The sequence below is a fragment of the Pristis pectinata genome, chromosome 5, assembly GCF_009764475.1.
Source record: "Pristis pectinata isolate sPriPec2 chromosome 5, sPriPec2.1.pri, whole genome shotgun sequence".
Classification (NCBI taxonomy): Eukaryota; Metazoa; Chordata; class Chondrichthyes; order Rhinopristiformes; family Pristidae; genus Pristis; species Pristis pectinata.
Genome location: NC_067409.1, coordinates 34774780 through 34790693, shown reverse-complemented (window position 1 = coordinate 34790693; position 15914 = coordinate 34774780). Strand labels below are relative to the sequence as shown.

General features: G+C 39.6%; 1 protein-coding gene across 2 annotated transcripts in view; it reads left to right on the top strand.

Annotated features, from left to right (window-relative positions):
* Positions 1-2709: 2709 nt before the first annotated feature.
* mrc1a (mannose receptor, C type 1a) overlaps positions 2710-15914 on the top strand; it is a 133316-nt gene continuing 120111 nt past the window's right edge. For both annotated transcript variants that reach the window (XM_052015898.1, XM_052015897.1), the window contains exons 1-3: positions 2710-2846; positions 4094-4495; positions 13496-13666. In XM_052015898.1, coding sequence (XP_051871858.1) covers positions 2786-2846; positions 4094-4495; positions 13496-13666 — 634 coding nt within the window. In that variant the 5' untranslated portion in view covers positions 2710-2785. The remainder of the gene's footprint in view (positions 2847-4093; positions 4496-13495; positions 13667-15914) is intronic.

Below are 15914 nucleotides of genomic sequence, written 5' to 3'. Positions count from 1 at the left end.
CACCTTAAGCAGTTTCAGAAGGGAGAGAGTGATAAATTTGGTTGTGGAAGATAGAAGTTTAGTAAAGTTGCCTAGAAAGAAGTAAGTTTGGAAAACAAAGGAAAAGAAAAACGTGGTAGTTTGCCAGTACTCAGATGAAGGTGTCTCAGATATGAAGAATATACTAAAAGCACAGTGGAGACACAAGAGACTGCAGATGCTGGATTCTGGAACAACAAACAACAAAATGCTGGAGGAACTCAGCGGGTTGAACAGCATCTGTGGGGAGAAAGGATCAACAATTCCTTTCCCTCCCCACAGATGCTGCTTGACCCAGTGAGTTCCTCCAGCATTTTGTTTGTTACTAAGAGTACAGATTCTCCCTCAGACAAGTGGTGTGTAACACAATAGTCTTTACTGAGTCTTGGTCTAAAGATGGACAGGGGTAACAGCTGAGCATTCCTGGTTAAAGAGTTTTCAAACAAGACAGGCAGGGGTGGGGGGGGGGGGGTAAATAGGATGAGGCATAAAAATATTGGTGAAGTAAACAATTACAGCTGAGAGTCAAGATGACTATATAGGAAGATCAACAAATGAGGACTATTGAGTTGAATTGAACAATGAGGGCTAATCACACTGATGGGAGTGTACAGAGATGGACCTATTTTTTTCCAGTCAGACGGAGGCAAACAAGCAATTATGCGGGCATATTTCTGAGAAATGCAAAAGTTATAAGGGAGTAATAGAACGGGATTTCAGCTGCTTCTGCACAAGCTGGGACATGGTTAATTTTAGTAATAGCAAAATTCTTGAAATGCATTTAGGAGACCTCTTTAATTCATTTGTACAAGTTTAATAATTGACTGAATAGGAGAAAGCAAATGGTAATGGTCAACAGAAATTTTGGTGACTGGAGGGTGGTGTGCAGTGGGGTTCTGCAGGTCTCAGTTGTCATCTTACTTTTTGTGCTACCTATAGATGATTTGGACATAAATGTAGGAGCCACAATTAAGTTCGCTGGTGATATCAAGATTAGCAGTGTGGTTGATGAGAAGAAAGATCTAGGCTGCTGGAACTATCCAGCTGAGCACAAAATTGGCAAATGTAATTTCATCTGGAGAAATGTGAAGGTGTGTGTTTGGGGAGATCAAACAAAGTAAGAGAAAACACAGTAATCGGTAGGGTACTGAGAAGTAGATAGGAATTTTGAATTGCATGTCCACAAATCTCTGAAAGTAGCTGCACAGGAAGAAGAAATAGTTAAAAAAAAGCATACGGGATATTTGCCTTTATTGACTAAGGCACAGAGTAGAGGAGCAGGAAAGTCATACAGAACAGCAAAAATCATTAGGCTGCAGCTAGACTGCCACATAACAGTTCTGATCTCTCTAAGGAAGGATCCCTGCTGTAGGTAGTTCAGGTTTCTGAAGCATATAGGAGGCAGGGATCACTGCTGCCCACTAGCCCATGAGGTTTGTGCCAGGTCTGAGGCCTTGACCTTAGATAACCTTTTCAGATCAGACGAAGTACAAGGTCCAAGATGCCACTGCTTTCAACAGGGTTAATTGTATACAGGTTCTGAAGACAATGGAGAAGCTAAGCTACTTTTAGAATAATATCATTTTAGTTTACTTTAAATCACTTAGAAAAAAAATTTAAATGTTATTTGTGTCTTCAGTAAACTTGAAATGTTAATTGTTCTTGATTAATACCAAAGACGGTGAAAAATGGTTAAAATCAATGACAGCTTGGACACAGAACAAAGCTCTGCCCTCAGCTTTTCCTTCTTTCAAGGGCTGTCAAGGGGTTGAGACCTCCCAATTACACTGTGCCATGCTGCTGGAGTCCAGGGTGCGGCGGGGTGAATGGTTCCCTCCACATCCCATCCAGATAAAGTGCAGGTGAGTGGTGATTGTGACTCAGAGGAGAGGAACTGGGTCAGCATATAAGAGGGCAGGGATCACTGCTGTGCACTAGACCATGTATCTTCATGTAGCTTCTCACCACAGTTTCTGTGAATAAAGGCTTTCACAGAATTACTCAGGAAAGCAACAGTAAGGTTGCATTGCTCATTACAGTTTTGACCATCCATTCATCAGAACTTTCTAATGGCCCCAGCTTCTTACTTTGACTGGTGAGTTCCAGGATATTCAGGAAACCCGTGCACATTCAGTCAAGGTTCAAAGCTTCCGTTAATTATGAGCTCATATCAAATTGAAATGGACAATCAGCCTTTTAAGGAGATTGCTCACACGCAGCCTTCTCTGCTACAGTTAAATGCAGGTCAGTAGATTTGAAGCTGGTTCCTGTGCATCCAACTTAAGAGCAGCCAGGAGTTCAAATCCAGCCCATTATTTCTCACTGCCCTATTTACCACAGAGTTGGAATGAAACTTGATTTCTCCTTAGTTGAATTTTACTGTGATTTTTCTGTGAATTATACAAAACAAGAAAAGCAGAAGAATCAGCAAAGTGTCCCAAAGCCGTTTCTCAAGCTCAGTCAAACGGACCAAGTTCAAAAAGTGTGGCCAATTTTGTCGTCAGAGTGAACCCTATCTTATGCCCTGTAATAGGGTAAAGAAAGATGTAAATATTAAACAAAGCTGATGAAAGCAAATTTTCTTGCCTGGATTCCTGTTATTGCCTGCTTGTCACATGACAGGATATTCTGACTGGATATCTGTACTTACCAGCTCAGTCTCTGCTAGGAGGAGCACTTTTAATTTGGAGTTTCCTTTATCACTAGCTACTTTTTATTTGGAGAGTGAGATCATTTAAAACACATCATTACAAAAAATTATGAAATTATGAAGTCTGGAATTCTGTTTGCTGCTTTTGTTTGTTTTATCCAAACTGTGAGATGTGCAGGTATGTTATTTTGTTGACTTTTAAAATATTTTGTGGTGCTTTTTATATATTTCATTGAAACATTTGACTACCTTATAAACTGAAAAAGCCTGGTGTGGGCATTTACTTTAGTCCAAAGTAATCACCACATATCTTAATATCAAAATTTGTACTAATTGGATAGTTGAATGCGAGAGTTTACCCAGGTGCATTTCACCGAATGGTCTCTTGTAGAGCTGCAAATTTCTATTATTACTTACTGTGTAACAATGTTTTACCTATTTCAGCGGAAAGATTAATGGTAAGTGAGTCTTGCTGTGTCCATATGAACACTTTAGACTCTTAGTACTTTTCTAAGTACTATGATTTAACAGAGGCAAAGAATATTTATTCAGCAGTTGTTGCTTTTGTTCAGCTGCCTACTTTTGACTGGAATGTTCAGCACTGGGTATTTATACTGGTTAGAGTCAAGTTGAATTGAATACGGGCTGCAGGATGATTGACTGCATAACAGGCTTACATAACTAAACCATACTTTTATACAACAAGGAAGAAAATAGCTGAAGATGTAAGATTACTATTTGTCTTCATATATAAAAAAATGGCTTAATGTAGTGACTGCTACACAACTGGCCTGTTTGTCACTCACTCTCTGGAAATCCGTAGGAAAGAAAACTAACATAATAGAACTGCCCGATGGGATTTTAAAGAAGGTTTAAAAAATATGTGTACAGTTTAGTTTATAAGATGACAATGCTTCCTGACATTCTTATAATTGATTCAATATTATCTGTTAACTAGATCAGACAGGAGCTTTGAATGAAATGTGGTGGAAGTTTTTGAAAAGTTCACCCAAAGGTTTGGCAAAAAGCTCAGCAGTAGGCAGTTCATATGATGGCCATGTAGAAAGATTTCATCAAATATTCTATTAACATTCATCTTATCCAACGTCCTTGTGAGATTCCCTTTAAAGTCATGAACATTGCTGAAATTTCAGGGTGGAGAAATGATCAAATAGCTGCAGTTAAATTATATTGACAAAGAGATGTTTAGCCTTGCTTTTCCAACTTGGTAGCATGGCACAGTGCATATGGCACAATGCATAAGGCCCATTTTGGTTTGAGCAGGAAACTCAAACAAACATTTTTCATCTTGCCCTGTTTGAATTATATCACCAGTAAATTATTGGGTGTTGGAATTAGGTAGCGGTGAGCAAATCTCAGAAATACAAAGAGAAGCATAACCATTAATTTTGCTTTTGCTTTCAGATCCCGACATCTTTCTAATATTTAATGAAAATCACCGTAAGTGTGTGGATGCAAAAAGTGAACAAACTGTGGAAATGAGTGATTGTGATGTCACTGCAAAGTCACAGCAGTTTAGGTGGGTTTCTGGTCAGAGGCTCATGAACATCAAGTTCACAATGTGCCTTGGAGTTCCCAGCAAAGTAAACTGGGTGCCAGTAACTCTGTATCAATGCAACAGCAGCAGCGATCTGCAGAGCTGGATATGCGGGAATGACACCCTGCTGAGTATTGAGGGGGCTGACCTCCACTTCAATTATGGAAACAAAAATGAGAAAAATATAATGCTGTACAAAGGATCGGGCTTTTGGAGCAGGTGGAAAGTTTTTGGCACCAAAAATGATCTTTGCTCAAAGCACTATGAAGGTATGTTGAAATCAGCGATTAAAGGGGTTATTGACTACATTACGTAGGTCTTTTTTAAATGTGGAAATGTAATATTATTCCTTGATGATAAGAACTTAAAAAGTAGGAATGGTGGTAGGCCATATAACCCTTCAACCTTGCTCTGCCAATTAATAAAGTCATAGCCGATCTCCTACCTCAAGTCCATGTCACCATCCAATCCTCCTATCCTTACAATCCAAATACCAGCAGATCTTGGCTTGAAACATGATCTATTTTCTGAGCACCCACAATGCCATGGGATGGAGAAATCTAAAGGTTTGTTTTTAGTTTTCAGTCAAATTGATATTTGTAATATTAGGTAATTTTGACCAAAATGATCCTCCTCCTCAAATACCCCAAATCTTTGCAATCTATTATCTGATCTTTGCTACAACTCTTGGTCACTTCACCATCTTCATCTTAGGGTCAAGTTAGCCTGAGAAGCACTACAAATGCTTATTGTGGGGACTGATGGATTCTCTGGAGAATATAGGTGATGTTGTACATGAGGATTTGAAGAAAATACCTGAGGGTGGAATATACAAGAGTTGAATATACAAATAGGATATTCTTTCCGAACTTGCATTTCTCTAAACAAAATGACCTTATCTCTTTGAGTCTATCCTTATGATAATTATGGAAACCTAAACCAAAAAGTGACACCTGATTATTTTCTTCAGCACCAAAACCCAAGTACATTATCCTGCTGCCATGTTGAACACAAAGCTCGTGCATACCAAAACCAAATATAGCCTAAATATCATGCTGCTTGACTTAGGCTTAATAATCCTAGTAAGGTAGCCTAAAATCCCATTCAATATTTTTGATTCTAACTTGTTTGGCCAATGCAGGATTTTGTTTTAATTTAACTTATAAATTGCTTTAATTGATTTAATATTCATAGCACTGCCTCCAAGAGGCTTATAGCTGTATTTGACTTAACATTAATCAGCAAACTTGACATGACGTATGATCAACTTGATAATTTGAGATGTTAATAAGCTGCTTTAAGAGATATAGGCATATAAATTGCTTCACTACTTAAGTGGTTAACCTCCTATTATACTCTGACATTGTTCCCATTCACTTAGCTTGCCTATTTGCCCTTGAAACCCCTTCACATTCTCATCACCAATCACATTCCCACCTAATTTTACATTATCAGCAAACTTGGAAATGTTACATTTACTCCCCTCAGCCATATTGATGATATAGATAGTGAATAGCTGGGGCCCAGGTTCCAACTAGTACCTCACTAGTCACAGCCTTCCAACCTAAGAGGGACACAATTATTCCAACTCTTTGGTTTCTACCTGCTGACCATCTCTCAATCCGTGCTTATATATACTAGCCCCAATGTGCTCTAACTTTGTTTACCAACCTCCATTTTTGAAAGCCTTCTGAAAATCCAAATCCACTGGTTCCCCCTCATCTACTTTACTCGATACCTCCACAAAGAACTCTCATAGATTTGTCAAACTTGATTTGTCTTTCCATTGTGATTCTGCTCAATCACATTATTACTTTCCAAGTGTCTTGATATTACATCCTTTATCGTATATCCCAGAATTTACTGAACTACCGATGCCAATCTAACAAATCAGTAGTTCCTTCTTTTCTCTCTCCCTCATTTCTTAAGTAGTGGGTCATATTTGCTACCTTCCAATCTGCAGGAACCATTCCAGAATCAAGAGAATTTTGGAACATGATAACCAGAGATCCATTAACTCTACAACTGCCATCTTCAAAACTCTGGGATGTAGATCATCAGGTCCTTGGGATTTATCAGTTTTCATGCTCATTAACTTCTCTAGTAGTAGTTCTTTATTGGTATCAATTTTGCTTCCTCATATGCATTTAACCCTTGATTCTCCTGTATTTTGGGGAGAGCTTTTTGTGTCTTCAGTGAAGGCAGACACAAAGTACTTGTTTCATTTCTCTGCTGTTTCCTTATTCCCCGTTATAAATTATCCCAGTTCTCTCTCTCTCATTTGCTCTTGCCAGTCTTTTCCACTTTACGTAACCATGGAGTCTCTTACAGACTATTTTTATGTTTCTCACTGGTTCACTGACATATTCTAGTGTCCCTTTCTTTAACAATCTCTTGGTCATTCTTCATTGAATTCTGATTTAATTCAAATTCTAAGATGTCACCAATCTTTGCTGGAAACTTTGTAATCTTTTTCCTTAGATTTAATATTGTCTTTAACTTCTCCTGTAATCCATGGTTCAACGGCTTTTCCTGTTGTTCTTTATGTAACTTGCTAATCCGCTATCAAAAACGTTTAATGTAGTTTTTCAGTCTATCACAGCTAACCTACTCCTAACACTTTTACTTACATTGAAAACCCTGATTTCAGATTAAACTCCATCACTTTTGAATTTACTGTAAAATCCCGTCATGTTGTAGTAAATCTTTCTGAGGACCCCCTTTACAACACTTTTAAAGGTGAGATAATGAGAGTTCAAGGTCTGCATGTTCCTGTTAGAGTGAGGGGCAAGCCTGGTAGGAGCAGGGAACCCTAGATGATGAAGGATATTGAGGCCCTGTCCAAGGAAAAGTAGGAGACATAGGTCAGATACGGGCACTGGGATCAAGCGAATCCCTGGAGGAGTATAAGGGATGCAGGAGTGTACTCAAGAAGGAAAGCATGAGGGCAAAGAAGGGGCATGAGATAACTTTGAGAGAGAAGATTAAGGAAAATCCAAAGAGATTTTACAAATGTATTAAGGGAGAAAGAGTGATTAGGGAGAATAGGGGCCCCTCAATGACCAAAGGGGGCACCTTTGTGTGGAGCAGCGGGAGATGGTCAAGGTCCTTAATGAATATTTCTCCTCTGTTTTTACCGTGGAGAAAGACATGAATACTTTGGAATGAGGAAAAGTAAATAGGGATGTCTTGGGGATAGTCCACATCACAGTAGAGGAGGTGCTGGATGTCTTAAAAGGTGGGCTGAAGGGCCTGTTTTGTGCTGCTGTATGGTATGAAGGTAGACACATCTCCAGGGCCTGACCAGGTATATCTAAGAACACTGTGGGGACTCGAGGAGAAATTGCGGGAGCCCTGGCTGAGATATTTGCATCAACATTAGCCATGGGTGAGGAGCTGGTAGACTGGAGGGTAGCGAATGTTGTGCCTTTATTTAAAAGGGTGGCAAAGAAAAACCTGGGAACTATAGGCCAGTAAGTCTAACATCTGTGATAGGTAAGTTACTGGAGATGATTCTGAGGGATAAGATATATGTATATCTGGAAAGACGGGATGGTTAGGGGTAGTCAGCATAGCTTTGTGCATGGGAGATCATACTTTACGAATTTGATCAAATTTTTTGAAGAGGTGATCAAGAAAGTTGATGAGGGCAGGGTGGTAGATGTTGTTTATATGGACTTCAATAAGGCCTTTGATAAGGTTCCACATGGTAGGCTGCTGTGGAAAGTTAGATTGCATGGAATCGAGGGAGAATTGGCTAATTGGATACATAATTGGTTTGATGGTAGAAAGCAGAGGGTGATGGTGGAAGGTTGTTTCTTGGACTGGAGGCCCATGACTAGTGGTGTGCCTCAGGGGTCGATGCTGGGCCCATTGTTGTTTGTCATCCATATCAATGATTTGGATAAGAATGTACAAGGCATGGTTAGTAAGTTTGCAGATGACACTGAAATAGGTGGTATAGTGGACAATGGTTATCAAAAATTACAGGGGGATCTTGATCAGCTGAGTAAGTGTGCCCAGGAATAGCAAATGGAGTTTAGTTCAGATAAGTGCAACATGTTGCATTTTGGAAAGTCAAATCCAGGCAGGACTTTCACAGTGAATGGCAGGGCCCTGGGGAGTGTTGCAGAACAGAGGGACCTTTGAGTACAAGTACATGGTGCACTGAAAGTGGTGTCACAGGTAGACAGGGTGGTGAAGAAGGCTTCTGGCACACTGGCCTTCATAAGTCAGAGCATTGAGTATAAAAATTAGGAGGTCATGTTGCAGTTGTACAAGACACTGGTGAGGCTGCACTTGGAGTATTGTTTTCAGTTTTGGTCGCCCTGCTATAGGAAAGATGTTATTAAACTGAAAAGAGTGCAGAAAAGATTTACAAGGATGCTGCCAGGACCTGAGGGACTGAGTTATAAGTAGAGGTTGGACAGGCTAGGATTTCATTCCTTGGAGTGTAGGAGACTGAGAAGTGATCTTATGGAGGTGTATAAAATCATGAGGGGCATAGATAGGGTGAATGCACTCAGTCTTTTTTCCCAGAGCTGGGGAATCAAGAACTAGAGGGCATAGGTTTAAGGTGAGAGGGGAAAGATTTAAGAGGTAGTTGAAGTGCAACTTTTTTTACACAATGGGTGGTTGTATGTGGAATAATCTGCCAGAGGAAGTGGTTGAGGCAGATGCAATAACAACTTTTAAAAAGACAGTTGGACAGGTACATGGATTGGAAAGGTTTTGAAGGTTATGAACCAAACACTGACAAATGAGACTAGCTTGGATGGGGTTGGCATGGACCAGTTGGGCAGAAGGGCCTGTTTCCATGTTGTATAACCCTATGACTATGACTCTTTCTTGGTGCACTTTAAAATGACTTGTTCCCTAGTTGACTCCTCAATGTATTAGAATCCATCTCATAAATGTTCCAGGAATTCAAGCTCTATGTTGTTGGTACTGATTTGAGTTGCCCAGTACACATGTAGACTAAAGACCCTCATGATCAATCTATTGTCCCTGTAATATGGATCTCCAATCATGACATCATAACTACTACCTGGAGTCCTATAAATAATTCCAACCAATATTTCCTGCCACTACTATTCCTCAGTTTCATCCAAACATATTCTAATTCTTTAACATCGTCTAGTGAGATAAGATCCTTTATACTATTGTACTGATGTCATGCCACCTCCTTTTCCTTTTTGTATCTCTTTCCTTAGTGTTGCATATCCTGGACTATTTAGTTCCCACTTTGGTCATTATGTTTATGTATTGGCAATTAGATCACAGCCAGTTACAACTACTTATGGCCTTAATTTCTCCAAATTTGTTGTGGATGCAGCATGCATTTACACAGGGTCCCTTTAAATTTGGCCTTACCACATTTTTCTATTCTCTGATCCTATTTGCTACTTGCTTTTGCTTCCACTGGTTATTAACAGTCCTAATGGAGGGTTTCAACCCGAAACATTGACAATTCCTTTCCTCTTACAGATGCTGCTTGACCTGCTGAGTTCCTCAGCAGATTATTTGTTGCTCTAGGTTCCAGCATCTGCAATCTTTTGTGTCTCTATTAACTTTGATTGCTGCATTTCTAACTTCCACTTCTAGCTTTGTTTGTTTCTATTCTGACTCTCCTTTCAGGTTTCTATGCCCCTCGTCATCTAGTTTAAAACCATCCCAGAGGCCCTTGGATCCTCCTGCAAGGATTTGGTTCTTGGAGCTACTGGAAATGTCTATCAGGTCAGGAGGCATTGTTGATGGAGAAAAAAACTGAGTTAACATTACAGGCCAATGACCTATTGTCAGTATTTCAAATTTCCAGTATCTGCAGTTTTTTTTTGCTTTTAATCCTTGTCCCAGATTTGGGAGGGTCCCTGGAGGGACTTCAAGGAAGATGCTTCCTCTCCATCACCTGTGGATTGGTGAATTCAGGAGCAATTTTACATATATTTTCTGAAGGATGTGTAGGGTTCAATCTCTTTAGTTTTCAACTTACAAATTCCTTTGCTATTTTAAAAATTGACTGAATTGCTTGACATAAACTCCTAGCCCAAAGCGCTACTCTATCTCTGTTTATTAATCTTATTTCCTAACAGCTGCACTCTCATTAATTAGTGCTTCATCAGCTGGTCGCAATAACCAGTGCAGGATTGTCCTGTGGTCAACTTTAAGCTATTCTCAATTGGTGCACAGTTTATTACTCAATTGTTTCTAAAGCTACATTAAAATTAGCAATTATGAAATAGGTGTTGTAATTAATGATGTATTTAAATGAGTTCAGTGATATTGTCATTTTGCTTTTGTTTTAATGTGAGGAAGCATTTTTTTTGAAGATGTTACCTTAGTCTTTTATACCTATAATTATTATTGGAAACCACAGTGCTTTGCAGCACATAGGAACCATTTTCATTTAAGTAATGAAAGGAATGACTAAATGTTTCAAAGTATTACAGCTGACTAAATTAACATTCAAAGTGCAAGTCAGCAATTGTATAATCCATTTAAAACTATATTCAAAATAAACTAAGGTGAACATCTGTCTTCTGATAATTGCTGAATTTGAAGTGAAAATCTAATTGGATTTATTTTAATTAAACTGGAAACATCAGGATTTAATGTTGCTGGTTCTAACGTTTTCAGTAGAGGTGAGGGAGATTGTTAATGAGAATGGGGGATTCTATCATAGTGCTAACATATAAGGACAGCTTGGCTGTTGCATTAAGCCAATATCCATATCAATAAAGGTAAGAAACTGGAAAGGAGATGGCACATTATCAAGGTGCACATCATACTAGTAAACCATGAAGATGAGGGAAAAGGAAAAATTATTGTTTATGCAGCAATGTTCAGAGCATCATAGAGGGTGGAAGCAGGCCCCTCACACCTGCGCTGCCATTCATGGCTGATCTTTATCCTCAGCACTGTTTCCTATGCTAACCTGATATCCTTTGACTCCCTTAATACCCAAACGTTCAGTGAACATCGATTTCTCTAACTTTTCCAGTAACAACTCCCCTCTCTCCCTTTTTTTCTTCCTTATCCCATTAGCCCCCATCTCTTTCCCCTTCCCAGCTCTTTCGATCTACCCATTATCTGCATGTTCCTCCGACCGGTTCCCCTCTTCACTTCCCTTTATTCCATGGTCAACTGTCCTCTCCTATCAGATTCCGTCGTCTTAAGCCCTTTGTTACTTCCACCTGTCAACTTCTCACTTCGTTCCCACTCTCTCCCTTCCCCCCCCACCTGTCTATCAACCCCTCACCTGGATCCACGTTATCACCTGCCAGCTCTTGCTCCACCCCTCCCCCTCCGCCCACCTTTTTGTACTGGTTATCTTCCCTCTTTCCTTCCAGTCCAGATGAAGGGTTCTAACCCAAAACATTGACTGTCCATTTCCCTCCATAGATGCTGCCTGACCTGCTGAGTTCCTCCAGCTCCCTTTGTGTGTTGCTCCAGATCTTCAGCATCTACAGTCTCTTGTTCTCAATATTGAGTGATTTTAAACATCCTGTTATAGGCAGTATTGTAGTCAAACTGAGAAATAGTTTATAAAATATATCTTGGACTACTTACTAGTTTGGTATGTTCTTAGCCAAACAAAGAAGTAAATATTGTAGCAAATGAAGAGGGAGAAGTAACTGATGTGATGGCAAGTCAACAGTTAGAAGATCGCAACATGGTTAGATTCAACTTAAAGCAGAGGAGGAGAACGGTGCACTGGTCTGGCAAAAGGCAAACCCCAGTAGGATTATTAATGATTTAATACACTCATTCTCAGTAGAAAGACTTCAGTGTTTGAGATGGTAAGGCATGTCCACTTGATTCTGGTTAAGCTAACATGAGTGCACCAAAGAATAGAGCTTTGTGGATAAACAGAATAAAACAAAATTGAATACAGGAAGAAATTAGTCACAATGTTAACATTAGTAAAGGAAACACTAAGAATAGCTTGTGGATAACTTAAAAGAAAATAATAAAAGCTTTTCAAAGAATAAAGCAACAAAAAAAAGTCATTATTGCTGTATACCCTAAGCAATTGAAAAAAGGTCAAGGAAGAGAAAACGAAGTCTGTCTTCAGTTTTCTAGTCTACCTCAAACTTTCAAGTTGTTTCATGATCCTGGAGAATATACAATATAATATCCTTGTTCCAGGAAGGATAGAAGAATAAACTAGGTAACTGCAGACAAGTTAATCAATGTTTAGTTGTCAGAAAACTATTAAAATATAAAATTCCAGATGAACCTAATGCACATTGGAATGTGCAATAACAAAACACTTCAGATACTGTAAATTTGAAATAAAACAAGATGCTGGAAATACCCAGGTCAGGCAGGGACTGAAGTAGAGAAACAAAGTCTACAGTCTAATGTCTAAAGTCAAGTTTATTGTCATATGCACATATAATAATAAACATATACAACTCTGTGATATGACAGAGTTAACATTTTGGGTCAAAATCTCATCAACCTGAGATATTTAATCTGTTTCTCTCTCTCTGCTGATGCTGCCTGACCTTCTAAATATTTCTAACATTTTCTGTTTTATATCACATTGACCAAAGTATGGGTTAATGAAGGACAGCCAAAGCAAATCATATTTGGCACATCTAATTATCTTTAAGGTAATATTCCTAGCTTTTATATACATTTTGCATTTATTAGGCTAGGTGTGGTTGGCAATGGAATACCTTCCAAGCATTGATTTTGTTAGATTTAGAAGTCCCAGATTTACTGGGGAAGTCCAGTGATGGAGCCCTATCTTTATTTGCACCAGGAAATTTCCTTTCAGATCCTGTGGCAGATAAAATCTGACCTGAGACTCCATGATTCCAATTGGAATTGTAGGTCTATGGATATGAAGTTTCCTTTTAAAACAAATATTACAGTCCAGTTTAATGGTTTTAATTATAATTATATATTTAATGTGTCATATTGCAATAAGTTTATATTTTTGAAATTATTTACCCAATCTTCTGGTGAGATGAATATTTCTGTATGTCACAGACACTGAAAATTTGTTGAATGATTAAATTTGTTAAAATTGTTTTGGGGTGGGACTTGTCAGCTGTTGAAGCTTACTGGGACGTTTTGAGGGAGGGACCTTCCCTCTGCACTGCTACCCAGGCTGCTACTCTAGGATGCTTTGACTGGCAAGATAGGTCCTTCTCATCTGGACCTGGCATAGAAAGACCACGGGTTTGATTCCCAGTGTGATAAGATTTAACAATAAGATTTAACTCAATCAGTTCTGACAGACCTTGTTTCCCTTTCAGATTTGTTTACACTATATGGTAATTCAAATGGACAACCCTGTGTTATTCCTTTCAAATATCAAAAGAAGTGGTATACAGAGTGTACCACTGATGGCAGAACTGATGGGTTCCATTGGTGTGCAACCACCTCAGACTATGCAGATCACAAGTGGGGGATTTGTCCTATGAAATGTAAGTATGTCAACATGTTACTCACTGTTCCATAATTACTTAAATTTATACATGCCAGTTTTCCTGTCTAAATGCTGCAGTTGAAATTGAATAACAAAGAATAGTAGCTGCCATTTTTGAGCATCTCTGATTTCTCTGAAAGAGGTTCAAGAATGCTTGCAGAATCTGGAAGTTACATTCATTGATTAAGTTTGTACAGTAAATACTTCCTGATGCACTTTTGTTTTTTTAAAGTACCTAGTTTGATCTCTGCCTTTATTCCTGTTTCTTCACCATTACTTTATGATAATTTGCTTTGATGATGCCAATTGAGGGATGAGTGTTTGCCTGGAGATCAACATAACATTTTGCTCTTCTTTGAAATACTGCCATGGGATCTTGTATTTCCATTGTGAGAGGAGGCTGGACTTTTATTAGACATCTTATTCAAGTAAGACACCTTTGATAGTGTCATATACCATGAAGTGCATTCAGTTGTAAGCTGTGTTATGGGAAGATATTCCCAGGTGGATGGAGGAAGGGATTCAAGGATGTGTCCATTGACTTCTGGGAATCTCTGTCCCATAACTGCTCAAAGTAGAGAAGGAGCATTCGGGATGGTATTGAAAACCTAGAGACTATGCACTGGGAACAGACAGAAGTTCGGTATAAGCAGTGGGAGGCTCGCACCACCTCATAAACTATCCACTTCACAGCCTCAGATACCTCCCCAGTGGAAGAGTCTGTGATTACCACATTAGCCTCATTAGGTGCCACAGAACCCAGAAAACCAGATTGGAAGAAAGCCATCTTTGATCCCGAGCTACAGACTGAGAAGGAAAAGGCACCAATAGTACTTTATGAAGTTTGAGGTTGGAAAGGGCAAATAATAAAGGTCATTGTGGGATTAGTAATGTGAATTGTCCTGAAATATACCGGGGAACCCTCTGTGCCCTGATCTGGTATGGTTATATACATAGAAACATAGAAAACCTACAGCACAATTCAGGCCCTTTGGCCCACAAGGTTGTGTCAAACATGTCCCTACCTTAGAAATAGAGGGCTTACCCATTGCCCTCTATTTTTCTAAGCTCCATGTACCTATCCAAGAAGATGTATCTATCTTAAAAGACCCTATCGTATCTACCTCCACCACCGTTGCCAGCAGCCCATTCCACGCACTCACCACTTTCTGAGTAAAAAACTTGCCCCTGACATCTCCTCTGTATCTACTCCCCAGCACCTTAAACCTGTGTCCTCTTGTGGCCACCATTTCAGCCCTGGGAAAAAGCCTCTGACTATCCACACAATCAATGCCTCTCATCTTACAGAAAATGTTGATAGCTGTTTTGTCCAGCAATCCAACCAGCGGCTGTAATCAACAACCTGGATAACTTCTATCACAATAATTTGGCAATATAGTAACGTTGGGTGCAGAAGAAGGTCATTCAACTCTTGGGACCTGCTCTGTCATCTACTTACATCACTGAGCTGCATCTCAACACCATTCTCTTTCCTTGATAAGACGAGATGTTTATTTATTAGTCACATGTACATTGAAACGCACAGTGAAATCCGTCTTTTTGAGTTACTGAGAATGTGCTGGGGGAAGCCTGCAAGTGTCGCCACTCTTCCGGCGCCAACATAGCATGCCCACAACTCCTAACCAGTACGTCTTTGGAATGTGGGAGGAAACCGGAGCACCTGGGGGAAACCCACGCAGACATGGGGAGAACGTACAAGCTCCTTACAGACAGCGGCGGGACAACAAAACCTAACAACAAAGAAATTATCCACCTCTGACTTGAATGCACCAGTTGTATCAGCATTTACAGCCAAGGGAGAGAGTTCCAAACTCCTACTAAAGTTCTCCCGATTTTGGCCCTTAAAGGCCCAACCATAGATTTTATATTAGTCACTAAGTCCTTGATTCCCCCACCTGAGAAAATAGTTAGAATCATAGAATTTATAAAATTTATGACACAGAAGGAATTCTCTGCCCACATCATCTTAAAAGGAGTAACCCAACCTTGTCCCACTTCCCAGCACTTCATTCCAGCAGTTCACTCAAGGATATGATTGTGCTCGAGAGGGTGTGGAGGAAATTCACCAGGATGTTGCCTGGATTAGTGAGTGTTACCTATAAGGAGAGGTTGGAGAAAATTAGATTGGAGTGTCAAAGGCTGTGGGGTTGGGGTGGGGTGGGGTGGGGGGGGCGGGCGACCTGATAGAAGTATATAATATTATGAAGGCATAGACAGGGTAGATA